At 33.7% G+C, this 22696-nt stretch overlaps 3 protein-coding genes across 5 annotated transcripts; 1 reads left to right on the forward strand and 2 right to left on the reverse strand.

The window, feature by feature from the left end:
• The first annotated feature begins 1723 nt into the window (after positions 1 to 1723).
• Positions 1724 to 4008, forward strand: LOC105122941 (PPPDE putative thiol peptidase family protein). The gene is made up of 3 exons (XM_011022334.1): positions 1724 to 2125; positions 2629 to 2916; positions 3462 to 4008. Exons 1-3 carry the CDS (start codon positions 1993 to 1995, stop codon positions 3698 to 3700), a joined length of 660 nt encoding a protein of 219 aa, XP_011020636.1. The 5' UTR covers positions 1724 to 1992; the 3' UTR covers positions 3701 to 4008.
• Positions 4009 to 6512: 2504 nt separating this feature from the next.
• LOC105122942 (DCN1-like protein 4) lies at positions 6513 to 11928 on the reverse strand. 3 transcript variants are annotated; one of them, XR_841772.1, is made up of 12 exons: positions 11908 to 11925; positions 11762 to 11867; positions 11533 to 11620; positions 10200 to 10284; positions 9119 to 9193; positions 8996 to 9032; positions 8298 to 8381; positions 8158 to 8218; positions 7950 to 8056; positions 7365 to 7430; positions 6845 to 6999; positions 6513 to 6711 (listed from the first exon to the last, which is right to left on the reverse strand). XR_841772.1 is itself a non-coding variant. In XM_011022335.1 (11 exons), exons 3-11 carry the CDS (start codon positions 11618 to 11620, stop codon positions 6904 to 6906), a joined length of 699 nt encoding a protein of 232 aa, XP_011020637.1. In that variant the 5' UTR covers positions 11762 to 11867; positions 11908 to 11926; the 3' UTR covers positions 6844 to 6903. The 3 variants fall into 3 exon arrangements, 2 of the variants coding, with proteins under 2 accessions (XP_011020637.1, XP_011020638.1); XM_011022335.1 differs by lacking the exon at positions 6513 to 6711 and having other exon boundaries at positions 6844 to 6999; positions 11908 to 11926; XM_011022336.1 differs by lacking the exons at positions 6513 to 6711; positions 6845 to 6999 and adding an exon at positions 7037 to 7236 and having other exon boundaries at positions 11908 to 11928.
• A 4695-nt stretch (positions 11929 to 16623) lies between these two features.
• Positions 16624 to 22452, reverse strand: SAR3 (SUPPRESSOR OF AUXIN RESISTANCE 3). Its single transcript, XM_011022338.1, has 6 exons — positions 22143 to 22452; positions 19131 to 21730; positions 18488 to 18611; positions 18133 to 18281; positions 17684 to 17781; positions 16624 to 17120 (listed from the first exon to the last, which is right to left on the reverse strand). Exons 1-6 carry the CDS (start codon positions 22171 to 22173, stop codon positions 16919 to 16921), a joined length of 3204 nt encoding a protein of 1067 aa, XP_011020640.1. The 5' UTR covers positions 22174 to 22452; the 3' UTR covers positions 16624 to 16918.
• Between the last annotated feature and the right edge of the window lie 244 nt (positions 22453 to 22696).

Raw genomic sequence — 22696 nt, forward strand, 5'->3', positions numbered from 1 at the left:
ATCGTGTTCCTCATCCCTGGCACATATAACCTAGACAAGTGTTGATTGTTGCCACTATTTCATGAGTTTGTTTGTGAATGTATTAGTTTTTGTGTTTTAAAAATATTTTATAAAAAATTAATTTTTTATTTTAAATTAATATTTTTTTGATATTTTTTAAATTATTTTGAAGTATTTTTATTAAAAATAATTTTTTTAAATAAAAAATATATTATTTTAATATATTTTTAAATAAAAAAATATTTTAAAAGACAACCCTTACAATACTCTTAAATATATATATACCTTTATATGAAGTTAAATAAAAAAATATTTTAAAAGACAACCGTTACAATACTCTTAAATACCTTTATATGAAGTTTTTTTTTTCTTAACCTGTCTTATATTATACACAATAAATTAAGAGTTGTCAATTAATTTAATAAAAAAAATAAGCATAACTTAAAAAATATTTAAAGAAATATAATAGTTATTGGATTGCATTAATAAAACGATAACATTTATATAAGTTATGTTGTTATCAATGTAATTCAAAAAAAAATTACAAAAGTTGGGACGGTAAAAACATCACAGCCACTTAAAATTCTTGATCTTATGTTAACTTGAACAGTTCAATGCAAAAACCATGTTATTTTTTAAAATATCTTTAACATTATGCTATTTTTTTAAAATATTTTTTGTGTTAATTAAAGAAAATCAATAAATTAACTAAAGAAAAATTTCCATGACTGGTTTTTAAGAGTAACTGTTACTTGCATCAACTAAAAGCTACTACATTATTGATATTTTATTCTAAGTGATTAAATTAAACATGCCATTGAAATTTTTTTTTCCCCTTCATGACCGATTCATGATTGAGTACGTGGATCATCAAACTAGGTTACAGCCCATAGATAACAATGCTTCAAAAGATCATCAAACTAGTGCATGATGATCTTTGAATTTCTTTTACATCCTAACTAGAGTTGACTCGAAGGAAACCATGTAAATTGGAAGCATATTGTATAAATTAACTTAGAATCTCTCTATGTTTTAGACCTTTATATATCCATAGGTCATCCAGTCATTAATCATGACTATACTATTCCCATATCATAATAAATTAATAATATAATATGATCCCCCCACTAAGAACTATAATGAGCAAACGTTACTTTCTCCCAAAACAATCTCAAATCCCTAAAGACAGCTCACAATCTTGCAACCACCGAGACACATTTCTTTTTCTTTATCTATTTATTTATTTCCTTAACATTTATTATGTTTTTATGTATTAAAGTTGAGGTTTTTCTGAATCCATTTTCAAATCTCAAATAAATCATTTATTTTTGAATCTATACATTAATATACAAATGCCTTTTTTCAACATTTCTTCTTGAATTCAAACCTAAAACAATGACACAAAAATATAACGACTCATGCCCCACAGACATTAAAATTGCATTTGTATTTGGTTAGTGTTTTTGATTAAAAAGATGAAAATATAAAATGGGTTTAAAAAACAGTTTTGAAATGGATTTTTATTTTATTTTTAAATAATATATAAAAAGGCATGTCCTTTATCCATTATTCTCGTTTTTTATATTTCATGACAGCAAGAAACAGTTTGTGCGTATTTAAAACACAAAGCAAGCCTCATCATCTGCGCATAAAAATTCTTATGTTAAAAAAAAAAAGGAACAAAATTTAAATAGAACCCAGTGCGGCACTAATGGAGTGCCGCACTGTAGGTGCCCATAAAATAGAAGATTCTCATTCTTCTCTTTACCAGCTTTCAAAACACAAAAAGGAAAAAAAAAACATATTTTTAAACTTCCACCAATCTCTCTTAAGATTTTGTTGGATAGTGAGTGAGTTCAATTATATTGAAACAGATAATAGTTGTTGAAAAGGACATGACTATATATCATGTCCCACCCAATCAATGTTGTCATGGGTTCATTTGGTGATAAGAGTAGTGGCTAATGAGAAGAGAGGGAAAGGAACGAGAAAATGTTGTGTAGAAAAAAATTGAGTTGTAAGAATACAGGATCTGTGCCTGTGTGCCTTAATGTTTATGATCTGACACCAATTAACGGATATGCTTATTGGCTTGGACTCGGAGTTTATCATTCTGGGGTTCAAGGTTAGTGCTATGAGTGTTGGCATCTTCTTTTGAATCTTTGTCAAGTTGCATACCTTTCAAACGTTTCTATTATTGAATATGATACATTGCTAGTTGGATCTGCTTTTATGTTTTAATTTAGATCGTTTACAGTGTTGGTGCGTTGAATCTTCAAGGAAAAGCGGTGTTCTTTGGTGTTCTTTGAAGTTCATCCTTTGAGTGTTAATTTGTAGCTTTAGAACAGGTTGTTTGGTTAATGAGAATCTGCAAGAATTTTTGAATTTAGAAATTTGGGTTTCTTTTCTGAGATCCATGGAAACAAGACACTTGGTAAAGTTTAGGCACAGTGAGGTTCTTTTCTTTAGGAAATGTTTAAAGATTCCTTCTTTCATCTCCACGGCTCTTATCAAAGGCTAAATATTTTTTTCACTGTTCTTAATTTTTTTCCCTTTAATGTTTTCAATCTGTTTATATGAAAAGAACAATATTAGTAAGATTAAAACGGGGAACATATTATGCTGCAGTTCATGGTATTGAGTATGCTTTTGGGGCTCATGAGTATCCAACAACTGGAATTTTTGAAGCAGAACCAAAACAGTGTGATGGGTTTAGATTTAGAAAGACAATTTTGATTGGGAAAACAGATTTGGGTCCTCAAGAAGTGAGAGCAATGATGGAGGAGCTAGCAGAGGTATATAGAGGGAATGCTTATAATTTGATAACCAAGAACTGCAACCATTTCTGCAACGATGCTTGTCTTAGACTTACTGGCAATCCCATCCCAAGCTGGGTTAATCGGCTTGCTCGAATTGGTAAGAATTAAACCTCATCAATTCTGTTTATGAGTTTTTCAATTGAGTATTACAGTTATAAACTGTGAAGTAGAGTGCTAACTTTCAACAATTTACATGGATGATTTGGTTCTTGAATGAACAGATGAACTGATGATGTTGATACGAGACTATAATGGGCATTAATGGCCATTTTAGTAGGTGAATAGTAGGTAGATTTGAGTCCACCACAAAACTCAGTTTCTTCAGCATAATGAAGAATTGTGAATGAATTATATATAAAAAAAAGCATTAAAGTTCGTGATAATATTTGGTTCCTTTTTCATAACAAATCCGATAATCTCCTCTAATTCAAACCCTATTGAATTGTACACGGGTAAAAACTAGTCAAAATCCAATCCAGGATGAAAAAAGCAGTCAGTTTTTAAGCAGTTCTCTATGTGGAGTGAAATTCTGCATTTGTTGTAGCAATAAAGCATTAGATATTTGTCAAGTCGTGCTATGCTTGGCTAGTGCTGTTGTCTAGTATTTAACTTGCAATGGTTCTTACTCCTGATCTTTCGCAGGCTTTCTATGCAATTGTGTTCTTCCTGCAAATCTAAATTCAACTAGAGTTCAGCATCATAAAATTGAAGATAAGGCTTGTGAAGGAGAGAAGAAAAAATTGGCAAGTGAGTCCAACAGATTCACACCTTCTAATTCTTCATCATCTTCGTCATCATCACCTGTAGTTCGTGGTAGAAGTAGAAGCAGGCGCGCTCTTCCACCATCTTCACCCTTGATTCTCCGTTCTTCATCTCCTTGATGATCTTAAAGAACTGAATTTTTGATTTCTTGAAATTGTTCAAAGAAAACGAGGGGAAGCAAAATCCTTAAATTATAGTTTTATTTTTTTTCTTTTTCATCATTCTTTTCTTGGTTTTTTTGTGGTGCTAACATATTGTTGAAGGGATTATGCAGGCATGCAGCGCATAATTGTAAATGTGTATGCTTTCAACTTTTTTGGCAAGTGATGTTATGTCTCTGCAGTATTGCACAAATCAACCTGTAGTATCGCCTGAGATATGAAATTAATCAAGAGATTTTGCTTGGTGCACATTTTCATGTTGGTAATTCTTGTGTTTCACCTGGACTCATTTTTTCATATAACTAGTGAACTATATTGAACATGCAAGTTTCTGAGAAAATACTGTGGCTGGGGCTTCTTTTAGCTGAAAACATAACTGAGCAACTGGTCATCTTTGGAAAGCATGTGGACAAAGATATGATTCCATTCGGTGAAAAGACTAAAGGATGTCTAGAGTGAGAAAGCAAAAGTCATATCTTGTGCTAATGTTAAAGCATCTCGTGAAATTTTGCAGTTCTTGATTGGTAAAGGGCCTTGAAATGAGAGGCACAAATACTTGCTTTGTCAAAGTGAAATTCAACATGCAAGACAGTGAATCTTGGACTTTCAAGCCTTGAAAATTAAGAAAAGTTGAATGCAGCATACATTTACTTTATTCCTTGCTCTTGCTTCCCATGGAATACAATGCGGTGTGCCGTCCTGCACTATTCAGTTTGGTGAAACCTCTACTGATTGCATGACATAAAGAAGGGTATCCCATGTCGTTTTCCAATCGAGGGCTATGGCTATCAATTGTGCAGCTCAAAATCTTCCTTCTTCCTGCAAAGGCTGTTCAATCCTTTTCGCAGCATGAAAAAATCATTCTGTCTAAACATTTTTGCTTGTGTCCATCATATGGAAACTCGAGAGCCAGGACTGTAGATTTCTTTATCACAGACGAACTTGAGGAAATTGTTTGGTCAGCTTCCCATCTAAATACTTCATCTCAAACTCCACACTTCTGCGGGGTGGCAAGGTCTTAACACTCATCTCCAATTTTTCATTTTTTAAACAATACAAAAGTGTTAGATCAACTTAGTAGTCTTCTTCAATCTGACTGATGGAATGACAAATATATCCAACTCTTGCATCAACCACAACTTGAATGACCAAACTTTAGTTTCGTCCTAACTTCAAAGTTCATGGCAGGGTTCCAGTTTTCCGAAAGAAAAGGGGTAAAGAAAAGGAGGAAGATAAAAGCACCAGCCTGTTTCCTTGAGCACTGTATTAGGGTTCCAGTTTTCCGAAAGAAAAGGGGGAAAGAAAAGGAGGAAGATAAAAGCACCGGCCTGTTTCCTTGAGCACTGTCAATCGTGTTGAAGAATACAACACTGTTAACCTTCACAAATAGCAAAACAGCACCTTTTTTCAGAAACACAATATTTATTAAATATTATAATTCTAGAACTTGATAATTAATTCAAGATAAAATTTTAATTGATATCATGGTTAGGAAGACAATAACAATTAAACTGTATTTCTTTTATCCTTGGTATTATATTATCATTCCAGTTTCCACTCACCAACATACTCATTCCTATTTTTCCACACATACCTCCCTCGCCCTTCTTGAAAATTCTTCTTCCATGTCCCTTCATAGAAATCTCCACCCAGACTTAATGGTCTGGGGATACTTTCCAGAGGATATATCTTGTCTGAAAAGAAAAGTATACGAGGGAGGATGGTAAGGTATCCAAGAAATGCCCACATCTTTGCAATGGTCAGAGATCGAGGTTCAGGAGAAGTGAAGGGGGAGGGTCAGTTCAGGAATCATCTAGACGAGATAGACGAGGAAAATCTTAAAATGGGCTTGAGGAAGGCTTTGTGAATCTTCATTGCAGCTGGAGCTGTGAAAGTGGGCACTTACCGTAGTGATGGCCAAATAATAGTCTATGAAGGTATTAGCGAGAAGGATTTGGAAGAGTTCTGGGACAGAATCACAATACCTGGAGGGCTGAGGTAAGGGGAAGAGAATTGGACCATGTTATTTTCTGCGCATCATATGGCTAGCTGTGGGATGGATGCCACGGCGGAAGAAAGTGCAGATAAAACTATATGTGAAGTTGTCTTGACTCGGAAAAGCAACATTTACTTAAATATCACACTTTATAAACATGATAATTATTTTGTTGTATTCAATAATGATAATATTTAATAAAAGCTACGTTTTCCAAGAAATATACTATTTTACTATTTTTTTTTCAAATTTGTTATTCGCCAAAATTCATGATTTTTTTTTCTTTAAAAAAAAAAACCATTTACAAGCTATACGTTTTTTGGCTGCCTGGCTGTTGGCACTCATAATTGATTTATGCGCTGAGCTGTTGCAATGAATCAATATATTAAAACTAAACTGCTTCCTTAGTTTTACTATGTTGATTCACTGCAATGATGTATAATTTAACTACTTTGAATGCTCTTCAACATCACATGTAATGCTTCAATGAGATTTATATGATCATTAATATTAAAATTTATAAAATTAATTAAGACACAGACAACTTAATCTAAATATCTATATTAATAAAATAAAATATAAATAAAAAAAAATTGACTTTGAATGCTCTTGAACATACTTGAATAAGATTATATTTTCATCTTAATTTAAATATATTTTAAAAATATATTTATCATAAAAATATTATTTTAATATATTTTTAAATACAAAAATACTTTTAAAAAATATCATAAATCACAGTACTAAACACTGCCAACCCAACCACGAAAAATCTACTCAAACTCAATGGAGAATTTTCTTGAACGGTATCTATCCCAGCAACAAGCAGAACTTGCATGGACAACGACAAGTAAACATCACTTTGAATTTGAGCGTGAAATACAAAGTTTGGTGGAGAACAGGATTAAAATAAACCAAGTAACAAGGGAAGTTACAAATACAGGGGAGTTCAATTGGTGTAGTTCCAATAATCCTGCAAACAAATCAATCACACATCTTAACAAACAGCAAAGAGAGAGAGAGGGAGAAAATAGAGAACAGGCATGGGATGAAAAACAATAACATTTCCCAAATGGTGGGGAAAAGAAAATGGATTTCACCACTACCTGCTCAAATAACAACAATGGTTTACAGCTGAGAACCAAGTAACCAAAAGCATTGGATTTTAGGTCCTTTTGGCTCGCATCCATTCTACAAAATTGTCCAGGATCAGGGGCCATGCAAGCTCTGGATCATAATTACTGAAGTCTGGAAAACTTATCTGTTAAAAGATTTGAAACTGTCAATGGAGTGGCAACATGATAACAAGCAGAAACATCTATAGGACAGTGGCAACTAGGCAAGCGCAGAGACATCGGTATCATATAGTGAAGGATCAACAGAGAATTCAAGCCAATGCCGAAAGGAAATAAATTTTATTCCCTCTTCGGTTTTTCTTCTGCTTTACCTTGTGAAGGGAACTGTACTGTTAAGGTGCCTACACATTCATGGATATGCACTAACACAATACAAAATACCATGAAGACGATGGAAGGTGCATGGAGCACACCACTAGGTCTATAACTAGTCAAATAAATGAAGGGAAATCAAGAGATTTCGAGTTATCTGGTGAAGAATAGGAAGTACCTCGTTGCAAAAACGGTAAAAGCCCATCCACTGATCCATGTTTATGACCTTATAATCACTCTGAATCTGCACTCACAGTGAAAGCACAGTTCATCAGGGGCAGCAACAACTACCAAAAAACAAAAATACATGAACCAAAAAAAAAAAAACGGGGCATTTCCTCTCAAATTTAGCTAATGAAGTTGCCTAGATCACCTAGCACATCAAACTTCAATGAAAAAGGAAAAAAAAGGAAGCTAATAGACCAGAGAGAAGAATCATAAATTTGTCGATCAAACGCAAAAAAACATAAATAAAAAGGGTACTGTCAAATTCACTACAAAATTTGTTATTCCCAATATTTACTTTTTAAAATGACCGTTGTAACCTCTTCACATCAACACTAGTGAAGGTGAGTTGGAACATGATAAAATTAAAGAGGAGGGTACTTTAGTTATTTGGAAAATCAATTAGCGGGAATAACAAAATTGTTAGTGAATCTAGCAGCACCAGAATAAAAAATGACCCTTGACATTATCAATCAAGAACTAGAATACAAACATTAGCAAATTTCAGAAAACACAAATGAAAAATGTGGCCACTGACCTTTAGATACTCAATGAAGAAATCAACCTGGGCCTGGAAATGGGATCCTAAAACAAGATCCAACAATTGGCAGATGCTCTCTATGTCTATACTCTTTTGTTTCTCCTCTGACCCGGAAAAAAAGGGTGAGAGCAGCATAAATAAGGAGAGAAACTGAGAAAGATAATGTTTCCGCATGTGAGAACACTCCACTTTGAACTCATAATACCTGTTAGGCAATACCGGAATGCATAGTTATAGAAATCCACAAAGTTTGATGGCCTCTTAACCTTTTAGATATGAGAATAAAAGATCAGTAGATTCTCAACCATCTTTAGATCAGTTCCTTTCATCAAGTAAAGGTCATACCTCTTTCTCTAGATCCGGGAGGGCCTTTTTTAATTTATTTAGAGTATCAGCCCTCAGTGATTTGAGGCCCTGTCGCCACTCCTCCTATGAATAACAAGACATTCTAGTGAGAGAGAGAAGAATGGGAAAAGCGAGTGATATTACTAATTATGTAATATTGAGAGAGAGAGAGATGACTGTTTTGGGTATATGGTGATCAACATGAAGAAGGAACGAGGAGATGGAAACAAATACTCGAGAGCTTCAGATATATCCCAGCAAGTATTTGTATGTATAAGAGAGTGATGACAGTTTTGGGTATATGGAGATCAACATGAAGAAGGAACAACGAGACGAAAACAAATACTTAAGAGCTTAAGATATATCCCAACGCATATTTGTATGTATAACTTTTAGATCGTACAACAAATCATGCATGCACAAATGGAAGACGACAAGCCACAACAAATCTCGCTTCATAGAATAACAAGTCAGAAAACTATCCAAGCATCTCCTTGAAAGCTAAAATCAATTAAAAGGCTGCTAATAACAACTAATACATTTTATTATTGGATGGTGGAAAAAAATGGCGAGTCAAAATTGAAAGTCAAAGATAAAAAGTAGATGACATATTTATCGAATAACATCAAAATAGAAACAAGAATCAAAGTGACTGATTTAGTAGAAATTGATGGGTATAGAAGACAGATGTTCCTTACCAGGGTAAAGTATCCCTGTTTTTCAGCTCTCATTTTCCTGGTATGTATGGTCCATCAGTTTCAACACATAATCTAGAGGTCAAAAGTTAAGCACGGTCACTAATACCTTCCAGTCTAACTTACCAAGCTAGCATCAAGATTCTAACATCAGTATGATCCACCTCCATATCTGAACATAGAGTTTCAATTCCTTCTGGGCTGTTCAAATGACATATTTTTAACATTAGAAATGCAGTGACAAATCTTAAAATGATAGACCTTAAATCATTCTTTGATATAAAAACTTAAGCAGAAACATGTACTCTACTTTATGAAAGCGAGAATACACACTGAATTATCATAATTTCGAATTCCTGTTACAATTCATCTTTTGCGTGCTAGTTCTTATAAACTTCCAATTATTGGTAAACCCTCATGTTCTTGCTAAGGAAAGAAGCTTCCCTCACTGTTGTGATGGCAGTTCAACTTGCTATCATTTATCACTTGAATTCACTCGTGGACAGAATCTACCCCTAGTACTTTTCAACCTACCATCGCGAGATGGTATTGACTAAAAATCTAGCCTCCTGTAGGATAACGAAATTACAAGAGTTCATCAAGACTACTTTGAATACATATGGATCGTCTCCATTTAGTTTCCGTTGGCTTTCCATTCATTCTGCAGAAGTTCCACACAGGACTTCCTTCCATATTTTGAGTTTGATTCTGATTTATGCCTGCAATATTTTTTAACAGATTTTTTCCACGCTTTTCCATTTTTCTCATTGGATTCTCACTTTTAATGTTGGAATCAAGGTTCACCAAACCCCTGTCAGGAAGGAGCTAAGTTTACGGGAAAGACATGTTGACTACATGTCCAATATCAAAAATGCATTACCTAATCAAAAAAACATTCCCTAAGAATTTTTTAAAAAAGATTTCTAAGAAATCTGGAATTTTTCCTACCAATTGACATTGAAGCTCAGAGACACAGAAAGTTGAAGTTTGAAATATGAAGGCGAAGTGTTGCATACAAAAATCATCATCACAGGAAGTTCATTCATATGTAATTAAGTAACTTACAAACATATCATCTCCTTAACTTGAAAATCACCAGTCAGTAGCAATTTAAATTAACACAACTGACATTTTCAATTATTTCAATGATGAAAAGCTAATAAACACTTCAACAATCAAAAGCCGTATTTCAATGGAGAAAACTTACTCAATCATACCAGAAGACCTGTTTGCATATGAGTAAAATAGGTTATCGATTCGCTCCATTTCTTTTGAAGATGCTTTACTTGAGGCTAAAAGGACAAAACTTTATCCAGTTACAACCTTAATGAAATGTTAACCCTAAAATAGCACTGAGATAAACTCAGACAAAGAATAATGCTAACATTCCGTAAAAGCAACCTCAAACATGCTATTACATTGTATTCCTAGTTTTCATTTAGTCCAAGAATTCCATAGCTAAAAAGTGCACAACTTCTTTTCAGTGTCATACTCTTACAAATAGTTGTCCCTCGTTCCTGTTCACATTTAATCGCTATTCATATGGTCTTTAATGCACACAGAATTTCAAAATAATCTCCACAGTAGAACCTTTTTAAAAAGTTGTAATATAGATGCTCGTATTTTTCCAAGCATCTACAAATAGCAAATGTTCATTCTACCTATAAATGCTCGATTTTTTTTTTTTTTCACAAGATGCTATAAGCAGAACAATATTGAGATTTTCATCATGTAGAAGCCGAAGATTTTGAACCTTCAGCGTAATATTGCCCTTGTTGTCTCAAAACTTTTACCCTCCTTTCATTTTATGATGTCCCAAATTTTTGTTCACGGACTTTCTTCAACATCTAACATCTCTCACCTTTCCAATAGTTCCCTTATTTATTTATAATGAATCCATGATCAGAAGAAGCCACTAAGACACTTGATTTCAGACAATTTACTATGAATGTGGGCACTAGAGACGGCAACTATTTTTCCCATTGAGAATGGCAAAACCAAACAAGAACAAAAAGAATTCAGTTTCTTGCAATAACCAAACATTTACGGTTTGAACATTGATTGACAAGCATCCAATCCAATATATCTTTCCCTACGAAGGAAGCAATAATTAGCTTGATCGTGTAGTAGTAGTTAAGTCTTACGATTAAAGGTTTTTACTTCATACAAACACCAATCCATTACAGCTATTCTTTGGGCTAAACAACCAATATGTCTTACTTATTTATTCAATTATTTATTTAAATTTCACCTCTTGATCATCTTTATTTACTTAATTGCAACAATAAAATCATAATTAATTAACTAACTCCACACACTAATAAGCTCTCCATTATTCTTTTTTCCAATCTAATCCAAATAAAACCCATTAAAAGAAAGGCAATAAATTTTCCAGAAAAAAGAGTTTACTTCCGCACCCAAAAAATCAGAATTAAACCAATTCAACACTTAAAAAATCAATTGAAACATATTAGAAAAATAAATAAGAAATCAAAACTGAGTAAAAAATGAAAATTAAAAGAAAAACAGAGAGGAGATACAGGAGCGAAAAAGATCCGTAGCCGAAGAAGTAATTGAAGCAGTGGTAGAAATGGATTGACCCGTCTTCTTCGATGCAGACCGACGCATCTTCAATTAATTTAAACCAAAAATATTAAATTTTATTTTTCAGAGAGAGAAAAGGACAATTCTAGAGAGAGAGAGAGAGGTAGAAAGATCTACTCTTCTCTCCTACAAGAATAAGAATAATAAAATAGGAGAGGGAGAAACCTGAGGGAGGCAGTGAAAGGAAGCTTCTTCAGTGGCTTTTTCTCTCTAAAAGCTCCTGATGCCAAGCTCCACTTTCCAGACACAAGAAGAGAGAGTTTACAATGAGCTCCACTTTCCAGACACAAGAAGAGAGTTTACAATGAGACAGAGAGAGAGAGAGAGAGAGAGAGAGAGAATTAATTATACGTAATTATATATAGAAAATGTTTTTTTAAGGTTAATTAAATTTGATTGGTTACTTCAGTTTTGGTGTTTTAAGGTATCACAGGATGACAGCATGAGTAGGACAGACAGTGAGTGCTCTGCTTTTCTTACCCCACCTGACTGAATCGATGAATGGATGTTTTTCACGTGTGACATTTAAGTTAATTACTTTCTTACATTTGTAAGAATGATACTAGTCATGTCACCCGCACGTCACCACGGTTTCAATAAAAAAATTTAGCAAAAAAATATATTTGCATGTTTTTTAAATTTATTATTAAAATAAATTTAATTATAAATAAAAAATTTATTAATGTAACAGGTCTAAAAATTTAATAAATTTAATTATAAATAAAAAATTTATGATAATCAATAAATACTAAAAATAAAGTGGTAACAGGTCTATCTAATTTATTTATGAATAATTATTTTTTTCAATATAAAAAAATTAATACATAATTGTTATTAATGTATTTTTTACATTAAATAAAAAATATAACTATGAATTATAAACTCAAACACTTATATATAATAAAATATTATATTTATTAATAAAAATATATAAAATCTTAAATTAATTTTTGATATATTTAAAAAATTATAAAGTTAAAAACTTGATTTCAATTATTATTGTCAGTGGCGCATCCGTAGAGTATTTGTCAACAATTTTTTTTATGTGCATAAAATAAAAAATGACCTTATGACTGAGCAACATTAACAGAAAAACTTTCTTAAAACCAAGAACAATAAAGGAATCATAAAATTATATATAAAAATAACAAAAATACCCCTCGGAGTAAATATCAATAACAAAAATTGTAAATAAAAACATCCATGGTTTAAAAAACATATAATGCTGGGCCTTTATTTGAATCACAAGTCCCATACATTTGGCTGTCGACGGAACGGGAGAAGCGAGACCGATTCTGTCGTCGAAATATTCTAGCCGAGGCAGATTGAGTTAATAAGTATCTTCCTCGAAGGGCTGTTGCTTTGTGCATGTAAATTAATCAAAACCTTTCCATTCATTAGAGAACTGTTTCATGCTCAAAAGAAGAAGAAGAATAGATCTTTCCCACTTCTCTTGCGAGACCCTACTTTTCGTTGAACGTACGTCAGGAGAGGGGAGTGTGAATCCATCCTTCATGTTCTGCGTAATGATTTTTCTCGCTCAGCAGGTTTGGAGTAGCTGTCAACCTCTCGGTTTACAGGCCGGATTGTCTACAACCTGTTGCCATGGGCTGTGATCTCTTGGGAAGTTTCTTGGGATATTTGAATTGTTAGCACATGCTGGCAACTCTGGAATTGGCGAAATGCAGCTGTGTTTGATCCCTCCTTTTCGCCTCCATCTAATCCTTTGGTGGTTCTCAAGTCTCTATATATGGCTGCTAATATTGTGAGGTGCGCGTCGTCTTTGATTAACTATGAGCTAGCTCCAGCTGCCAAGAAACAGGAGCTGTTGATATCGTGGTGTTTTCCTGCTAGAGGTGTTATTAAGGTTAGCATGGATGGGTCTTTAATTTATGCTACTGGTTTGGCTACGGTTGGTGAGCTTATCCGAGATGATGCTGGTGTGACGTTTGGTGGTTTTGCATTTAATATTCGCTGCCGTTCAGTCGTAACGGCGGAACTCTGAGGTATTTACACAGGCTTGGATTTAGCATGGGATGACTGGTTTCAAAACTTTGAGCTGGAAGTGGACTCTAAGATTGCAGTGGACATGATCAATGCCGACAATGAGCCAACTGGTCCTAACTGATCTCAATTAATTCATTCCATTATCTTTCTCTTGCAATGGCCTTGGCGGGTTCGTTCTCTCAGATGTGCGGATTGGTTAGCTAATTCTGCACAATTGCAAATCCTCTTCAGCTGGGTGTTCATAATTTTCCAGAGGCTCTTTTTGATTATCTGACAATTGTTAGTGACAACTTCTCGGTTTATTCGTATGTAATTTCTAAGGTGCTTCCCTCTCGTTGATATTAAGGGAAAAAAACATTTTTCAAATAAATTAAATATAAAAAAAAGCTTGCATCTATTGGTAACCGGTCACGCAAAATGAAGGTTCAAGTTCTTAAATTTAAAAAGTTATTTTACTAACATTTTTTGTCATCTGAAAAACTCTTAGAAACACCCTAAACGCCTCAATATACTCATTTTCAACCTTTAAAAACCCTTAAATCTGTTAGAGAATCCAAAATTAAACCAAATTAAATAAATTTTTTTAAACCTCGAACTACTGTTTCTAGTGATAAAAAAATCAACATATATATATATATATATATATATATTTGTTATTAAGATTGACTTTTTTTACTGTCAAAATGTAGTTAATTGATTTTTTCTTAATTTTTTAATGATTTTCTCTCCCTTAAAGCTCAGGAACTAAAATGTGAAAAAATAAAAATTAGGACTAAAAAATAAAAGTCTAAAATTAAAAGAACCAAAGATACATCAATTAAGACTTTTAGAATGAAAATTATGCTTTTCTCATGAAAATAAAACAAAACTCTATTATTTTTTTCATTTTTATTTCAATCATTCTTCTTTTAATTACTTTTAATGGTACAAATTTAAATCTTATTTAATCAAAGTGAACTTTAATTCAATTATAAAATTTTATAAAACCCTTAAATTTTCAAGAAAATATAAAAAGAAGAAAATAACAACAAATAAAATATCGCAAACATTACATAGAATGATAAAATTAAAACAAAACAAAGTTGAGTTACCTGAATAGATCCACAGAGGCAAAGCGCAGTAAAAAAAAAAAAACAGTTTTCTTCCTTTTAGGTTTACTGTATGATATAATTAATGTATAATAATTAACAAAAGATTTTTACACAAGTTAACAAAAAATAAAAGAAAAAACTTTAAAAAAGGAGAAAAAAACCCAGAAGAACGTGAACTGGAGTGGCTGACTAAAATATATAGTCTAATTCCACCAGGCACTCGAAGAAACGCTAACCCACAAAATCAACGATCCCTCAGTTGTGTTTTTATTTAAGGTTTTTTATCAGATCCATTTTTCTTTTCTTTTGTTCTTCATTTGTGTGTTTCTTGAATTTGTTGCAGACAGATAGATATTGAATCCATTGAGAAATCAGTGTTGTTTGTGAGATTTTGGTTTTTGTTTTATGGGTTTGGTTTGTTGTCACCTTTTTTTTAAAAAATAAAATAAAATGTTTTTGTTGGATTTCGAGAGCTCCAGATATGTCTTATCTCGTCTTTTATTCCATGCTCATGTCGAGAATTTGAAGTTGCGTCCCTTGTAACTATTAGCGTTTATTAAAATATTTTTCTATTAAAATATATTAAAATAATATTTTTTATTTTAAAAAAATTATTTTTATGATTAGAATATAAAAACAATTCTAAACATAAAAAGTTAATTTTTAACAAAATTTTTTGAATATTTTAAAAATACAAATTGGCCGATATTTCCGAATGCTCTTAGAAGCATACCCTCTGTTTGTATGTTTGTATTTTAAAAATAATTTTTCAGAGTTTTTTTTATATTTTAAAATATTAATATTAAAAATAATTTTTTTAAGACTATACCACGTATCAAATATTGTCTTTATCTATGTAAAGCTTCAAGTGTGTGATGATAACATTATACCAGCAGGGTTTTCAGTATAGAATGTTAGGATTCTGCTGTCTCCTCTTTTCGGGATTTTTTTTCATTAAATATTGGGTACTTAATGATAAGCGCTGTTGATTCGCATGTAATGCAGACAATTTGCTGCATGCTTTTCAGGTCTTTTGGTCTTTGAGATCGTTACACAGGATTTCCATTCAGGATTTGAAAAGAGTTGTGAATTTAGGCTGATTTAAGAAAGAATCCTTCCTAGCTCTCTTGTTATTTGTAAATTTTTATTTTTTAAAATATTTTTACTTCTTTTAATTTAACTATTAAATTGAAAATTTATTGTTGCTCCTTGATACAATTTTTATTTTTTATTTTTTATTATTATTTTTTATATAATTTTTCTTGATTTTATTTTTAAATGTGCTACGTTGCAATTTGCAATTTTTAAATGTGCTACGTTGCAAGGATTAGACTTCATGATTTTATATATATATAATGATTTGGTTTCATAAACTAAGTTATTAGTTTAGAAAATGAACATAAATTAATATTTTTTATTTTATTTTGTTCTTGATATCACTACTCAATATATATATATATATAATGGTTTTATGATTTTTTTAATTTTTTTTATTAAATCATCCCAACCTTTTAACTTAAAATATAAATTTGTCAAGTTAATTCAAACTAACTTAAAATGACTCACACCAATTTTATTTTTATTTTTTTACTCCCATTCATTCTTTCATATTTAATTAACTAAAAATTAAACATCATCTTTCTCTTTAATAAAATTTTTTTCCATGTATACATACCCTCTCTTTTTTTCTATAGGATTCAAATTAAACCAGCCTACTTAGTTCATCAGGACTATAACTTGAATTATTAAATTTGCAACACTTAAATAATTTACTAGAAAAATAGTGCAAACCCACGAAGAGACGGGTAGTTAAATTCTAAAATGACTTGTTTGAATGAATTGCATTTTCCTTTAATTTATATGAATTTGGCCCAGGCACTCCTTCACAAAAATCGCACAGGTGCCTTGGACCAAGAAAAACGGAAGATAATCTCAAAGCAACATCTGCAGCCAAACAATTTGGTTAAAGCCATATAAATAAACTCCATATAAAACCTTCCGTAGACCACTGACCTGTGTCTCACATTACTGCCGTTGTAGCTTACATCCAACGAGGAAGCGCTAGTGGAAAGAATATCTTGCATGGAACTTCATGTGCAACTTGATGTGTGTCTATTATAATTATGAGAAGACTGGAAGTGAGTACACGTACAAGCTTACAGTGAAACACTACTTCTACATGCTCGAATCGTAAACTAGCAATCTGAACAAAGAAGCATCACGACTAGGCAGCCATCTCTGAAAGATAACATGTAAAGAGAGAGACGGCATCCTGCAAATGATTTGAGCGGAGGTCTTCAGGAATTGGAGCTCTCAAAACAGTGTCAAAGCAGCCTAACTGAGCATCTCGTGTTGACCCCTCTCTTATATCAGGATCAGATAGAAGCAATTCTGAGATCTCCTCTGCCATCTTTGAATACGCTACCCTGCACAGAAAACATAAAGCCATGTTGGTAGGGAAAATAGGATAGAGCCAAGAACACTTGGAAGCTATCATCCCCAAATTTATGGTCCTTTTGACCCTCCCCACTATAGGCCAAGCAACAGATGATCCCAATTTTTGTTGATACGCTACTATTAGAACCTCTAGCCTTCACTTTTGAGAGGAGAAAGCACGTAAGTGTTGCATACAAATAATGCATAATGCTTCTAGAACTACGAGATTCCCAAGGAGACCGTACTTCAAAACATCATAGCTTACATATATCAACAAGACATTTTTTAAGGGAGAAGGGATTTTTGAAGTACATGCAAAAATATAGATGAAACAAGTGCTGATTGAAACGATTCAAAAAAATCTAAATAAAACACATGCTACCAAAACATCAAAGGGTAAAGACGCTTTTTACCATAGACAACGGTAAAGATAATTTGTTTTCTACAAGGTAACATGGATGATCTCAAGATGTGAAAGATGACTAAAATGAGGCAGACAATTATTAGTCAAAACACATTTGTTTCCAAGAAATTAAACTAAAAAAAAAGATACCTTGCATCCATTCGTAATTGGTCCTGCAAAACATCTAAAGAGTCCTTAAGATGATCAAGGAAGTCTCTGCAGGCAGAATTTTTGCTCTCAATAGAATCCTGCAAAAGATAGCAAGCGTTCAATAGTGCTCAATTTAGAGGAAAACAAGGCGTCTTGATTGGGGACAGCAAGCCAAAAAAAGGCGATAGAATACCAACTCAAAGTGAACAAGCCATTAGTTTCCATTAACCAAAAAACTCAGATCAACACCAGTTTTGTTGGGGGGGTGTTTGCTTTGACACAACAATAAAGGCAGTTCTCATTTACAGCTGATAGCACCAGCGCAGCTTAAGGAATAAACTGTTGTGGTGAGTACAATTCATTAAGCAATGACCAATTTGCATGCTGATAATGATGTACAGAATGCGTGCTAAGATCCACGGAATTAATATATGAGCTGAGTTTCTTACCAGTTCACTAATGGTGTTGGTGTCATCCTGAAATGAATTTTTTAACGAATAGAATGATATGTAAATTCCAGCTCCCAAGTCCCAATTTGCAATTTCAGATTTATGATCCTCCATTGCAATTGCAAGCCTCCAAATCTCTGAGTGGTCAGCTGCATCAAATTGAATGTGAAAAGAAATTACACGTAACCCAAAAATTATGTAATTTCTTTGTTTTAGACCATAGAAATCTGAATCATGAACATATTACATATAGCCCGAAAAAAAAACAGAAGCTTTTTTTCCCTTCTACAAGGGGCTTCCAGATGATTGATAAATACAGCATGTGCTAATTAGTATTATAAAGAAAAGCTTATACCTGACAAAAATAATTTATGAGCAACTGAAGTTACAAAAATAGAATGAGCCTTTTGCCAATTTGCACATTCAAGATAGTGCTCAAGGGCCTTTGAGAGATCCCCATGGTAACTGAAATAAACCGCCTGCATTGCATGTGATGTAATATGTCAACCAGGACAATAAAGAGATGTTTTATAAGGGATAGGGAATTCACTTTGCTATTCCTCACCAACATGGAATCAGAAAATCAGTTGGCAGATATCAAATTTGCTAATAGTTCCAACAAAAATTCAAGTTGAAAATTAGTCAACCAAAACCAATCCTCAGCTCGGGTAATGCAGAAAGTTTATATCCGTAGAGGACAAATTTTGCTGCTATAAAAGATATTGGTTGATGTTTGACATGGTGTGTGGAAAGAGACGGAGAGAGATATACAAGTACTTTTGCAGGAATGAAATATGGAAATCAGAACTGACTTCATAAAGGGCAACCTCCTTGTGGGTTTTTAATGAATTGTTACCGCAGCAGCAAGTGTGTCCGTATATGAAACCAGCTGTAACATCAAATGCAGTAATCCAAGAGTGCAATATAAAGAGCAAACTGAAAGGTTTGAGATATGCAATGAAAACAGTAATACAACCATGAAAGAATCAAAAGCATACCATAGCTTCGTGCAACCATGATAATGGAATGTCAAGGTTCTCAATAAATCGTTGTTGTGATTCATCTGAACACCATGTTTCACAGTATTGAAACAGAATTTCTCGGATAACAGTAGCATGGAGATATGGATAATCATCACACTGAGGCATGTGAAGGACCACATATATGGCCCAATGGCACTGCCCAATACACAAGAGCTGAGAAACAAGTCCCATGTCTAGCACTTGTAGATCCTTAGAAGTGAAAATGCCAACTGCTTCTAACACCGCTCGCTGATGCCATATCATATGATAATCAAGTGGATCAGGTGTTGATGAGAAGGCACTAAGCATGGTCTTCAAAGAGCTAAATTCACCCTCGCCATTAGCATGAAGAAGCATGAGATAGTATGAGAGATCAAAGTGTTTCTCTGAAAAATGCACATCTGCATCTACTGGCCCTTCATCAATATAAATTGGGAGAGGATATGGAGCCTTACCATTGACAAAAAGGCGATGGTAGGTTTGAAAAGTGATGGGCAATGGCATGTGAGGTGGCATTTGATACCACATCAGTAGCCCTAAGAACCTCTTCCAATCAATTTTAAAATCATGCATAGCACCATGAATATTGCCAGAAAGCAACTCATAAAGTCTTACTCTCTCCTTCTCAATGAAATTGAAGTCCAGGCCATTTGACCTCCAAAGATCAAGCTGCTGTGCAATGTCAGCATGATTCAATCCACCAGCCTGACTCAACAAACATGCCAGTCTTACATCCCCTCTAGAAGCAGCCATTTCCACAGCTGCATCCAGTTGCCTTCCGGTCAGAAGTAAGAAAATGTGTTCTAGATAACTGGATTCATTCAAGGAGCTCACTTCATCTTGGACACGATGGCAAACACTTTCTTGCAGCCAACAACTGAACTCTGCTCTCCGTATAAGAGGAAGTGCTTCTTGGTCAACTTCCAGAGAACTTTCTTTCAAATCCTGCATCATATCTTCCTCATTGTCAGCACCCACAGATTTTGACTGTCCACTATTTTCCCTTTCAGAAAAAAGTACTTTTATCAACTCCCAGATCATTACTTGGTGCATCAAAACCAATCGCACAGAGGATGAAAGCCATGGGACCTCCAGCTGCCTCTCAACAATGTCTATATAACTCCGACAAATTTCTGAAAGCATTAAGCGATTAGAAACAACTTTTTGAAGCTTCAGTTTAAATGAACCCATCTCAACTTCTTTTGTTTCACGGTTTATTGCCTTGTGGAGATTCAAAGGTGAGTCAAAAGAAAAGTCAACTAGTTCCTTTCTGAATTTATTATTTTCATCTCTGACCACTTTGTCAAGCGCGACCTTCTCTACATGGATAATAGAAGATAGAAACCTCTGAGAATTAGTACCTCCAACTGGAGCACCAGAATGAACAAGGACTCCATTTGGGCCCCAACCAACACGAAAGGAACGGCCCATGAATAAACCTGCATCAACAATGTTGCAAGAATGGCTTCCACTTATTGGTGTTTCATGCTCCAGGTTCAGCATAAAGCCTACTCCCTTCATCATCTTTGAAGTCAGGCCCTTATGTTGTTGGGCCAACAGAATGGTTCCGGGGGATCTGGAATCTAAACTGCCAGGTTTGTACTCAAGCAGTGCTAAAGGTGTTTTCGTCAAGACAGGCGAACTAGCTCTATTGCTCATCCTCTGAGTGGAATTCTGTAGAGGAGACCCAATGTTTTCTTTATTGTAAGGAAATTTCTGACGTAGACCAATCAAATCCTCAACAACTTCTTCTTCGTCATCAGGAAACATCCATGTCCTCATTTCATTCATTCTTACTGGGTCAAGACCAAGATGTGCAGGAAGAGAATGATAAAGAACTGGTTCATTAGCTTCTACTTCTTCTGGGGTTTCTTCATCCATATCAACAATCTCACCACCTTTCATCTCAGAAGGATCTTGAACTTCTGCCGCATCATCCATTGTGATATCTTCTTCATCATCACCACTCAATCCAAATCTGCTAAAATGGCAAACCAAGAACTTCCATTCCCCAATTACAGGATCAAATGAAATAAATTCAGCTCCCTGTCTCTCCATACTCTCCCTCAATTTCTCTACAACATCATTGATTCGTCCCTTGTTAAAATCCAACAAATTTAGTTTTAAAGTCAAAGAAACTTCAGCGGGCTTATTAAGGCCCTGCCCAACCATAGGCTTAGCATTTTCATCTTCATATACAATTACTTCATGCCTATTAAACTTCACAATCTGATCTAAATTTAACCTCCTAACATCAGTCTTCCCGATAAACTTAACACATCCATAACCAAACCTTCCAACAGTGAAATCCAGGACCCGACTGCAATATCCAGGATCCACAACTTCCCGAGCAGCCAGGTCTATCAAACAAGGTTCCATATAATAATCTACTGAATGCAATGTGGGCAACAAAGCTTCAACCATTCTGAAATCCTCGCACCGTGGCTCCCTTTTTAGAGACGTTCTTCTTTTCTTGTATTGACCCTCTGAATTTAAAGTTTCTACTTCAAAATCCAGTTCACATGAAGTGCCAAAAGAAAGATTGCTTCTTATACTTGGAATCTCATGTGAACTCCCTGATAAAATAATACAAAACAGATTTTCATTATTGAAGAAGGTGTCAAATATTAGTCAATTTCCACAAAATAGGGAAGCTAAATAATAAAACACGTTCTTAGATTAAAAAGAAAAAGGTACAAAACCCATGGAGGCATATGATCGAACAGGTTATATGCAATGTCAAACAAATCCCATTATATTCAAATTGAAATAAAATGGATAAAATGAAACCCAATACTCTACTTTTCACTTTTATCACCCGCAAAACACCAATTAACACCTTAAACAAGCAAAACGAGTTCATCTTTTCACAATATTTAGCTACTTTGTTACTCTCAAAGAGCAGCACAGATAATCAAAACAGAGTACCGGATACTGAGAGCGATAGATTCAAAGCAAGAGAGATTCTCATGAGGGATTAGAAGTTACCGGAAACCGGGAGGAGAGAAGGAGACGCCATGATAGGAGCAGAGAGAGTAAATTAGTAGAGTAAAGGCTTTCGGTTTTTTGGTATGGGAGCGAAGCTTAACCGGGAGTTCCCGTCTAGGGTGGCTTAAAAGAAGGGATCTACTCGGGCTAATGGAAGCTGCACAGTGGATGCAGAGTAAAAGGAAACAAAGGGAGGGAAAAGAAACTGCGAGGAACTAGAGAGGTAGCCAACAGAAACGACGCTGTTTTCATCTAGTAAAAAACGAGATTGCAGGTCCTTGCTTCTTCATGTGTTTTGCTTCTTCGTATATTGGAGAATGCGGAATGAGTTGATTTTAAAATATTTTTTATTTAAAAATATATTAAAATAATTTATTTATTTTTTAAAATTTACTTTTAACCTACAATATAAAAACATTAAAAACTATTAATTTAAAATAATAAATAAATAAATTTTAACAACAAAAAAAACACTCATTAAAATACATTTGTGCAATAGACAAGTTAACCACCAAAAAAAAAAATTGCATGTTATGCTCAATTAAATAAAATAA

Source organism: Populus euphratica, unplaced genomic scaffold (genome assembly GCF_000495115.2).
Source record: "Populus euphratica unplaced genomic scaffold, PopEup_1.0 scaffold8.1, whole genome shotgun sequence".
NCBI lineage: Eukaryota > Viridiplantae > Streptophyta > Magnoliopsida > Malpighiales > Salicaceae > Populus > Populus euphratica.

Coding starts and splice junctions, on each gene's coding strand:
- LOC105122941 (XM_011022334.1), top strand. CDS start 1,993: ATGTTGTGTAGAAAAAAATTGAGTTGTAAGAATACAGGATCTGTGCCT. Junction 2,126..2,628: donor TTATCATTCTGGGGTTCAAG/GTTAGTGCTATG, acceptor ATTATGCTGCAG/TTCATGGTATTGAGTATGCT. Junction 2,917..3,461: donor TAATCGGCTTGCTCGAATTG/GTAAGAATTAAA, acceptor GATCTTTCGCAG/GCTTTCTATGCAATTGTGTT.
- LOC105122942 (XM_011022335.1), bottom strand. CDS start 11,620: ATGCGTCGGTCTGCATCGAAGAAGACGGGTCAATCCATTTCTACCACT. Junction 10,285..11,532: donor TACGGATCTTTTTCGCTCCT/GTATCTCCTCTC, acceptor TTGTCCTTTTAG/CCTCAAGTAAAGCATCTTCA. Junction 8,382..8,995: donor AACAGGGATACTTTACCCTG/GTAAGGAACATC, acceptor TGTTATTCATAG/GAGGAGTGGCGACAGGGCCT.
- SAR3 (XM_011022338.1), bottom strand. CDS start 22,173: ATGGCGTCTCCTTCTCTCCTCCCGGTTTCCG. Junction 18,282..18,487: donor TCATAAATTATTTTTGTCAG/GTATAAGCTTTT, acceptor AATTTGATGCAG/CTGACCACTCAGAGATTTGG. Junction 17,121..17,683: donor CAATTACGAATGGATGCAAG/GTATCTTTTTTT, acceptor TTTTCTGTGCAG/GGTAGCGTATTCAAAGATGG.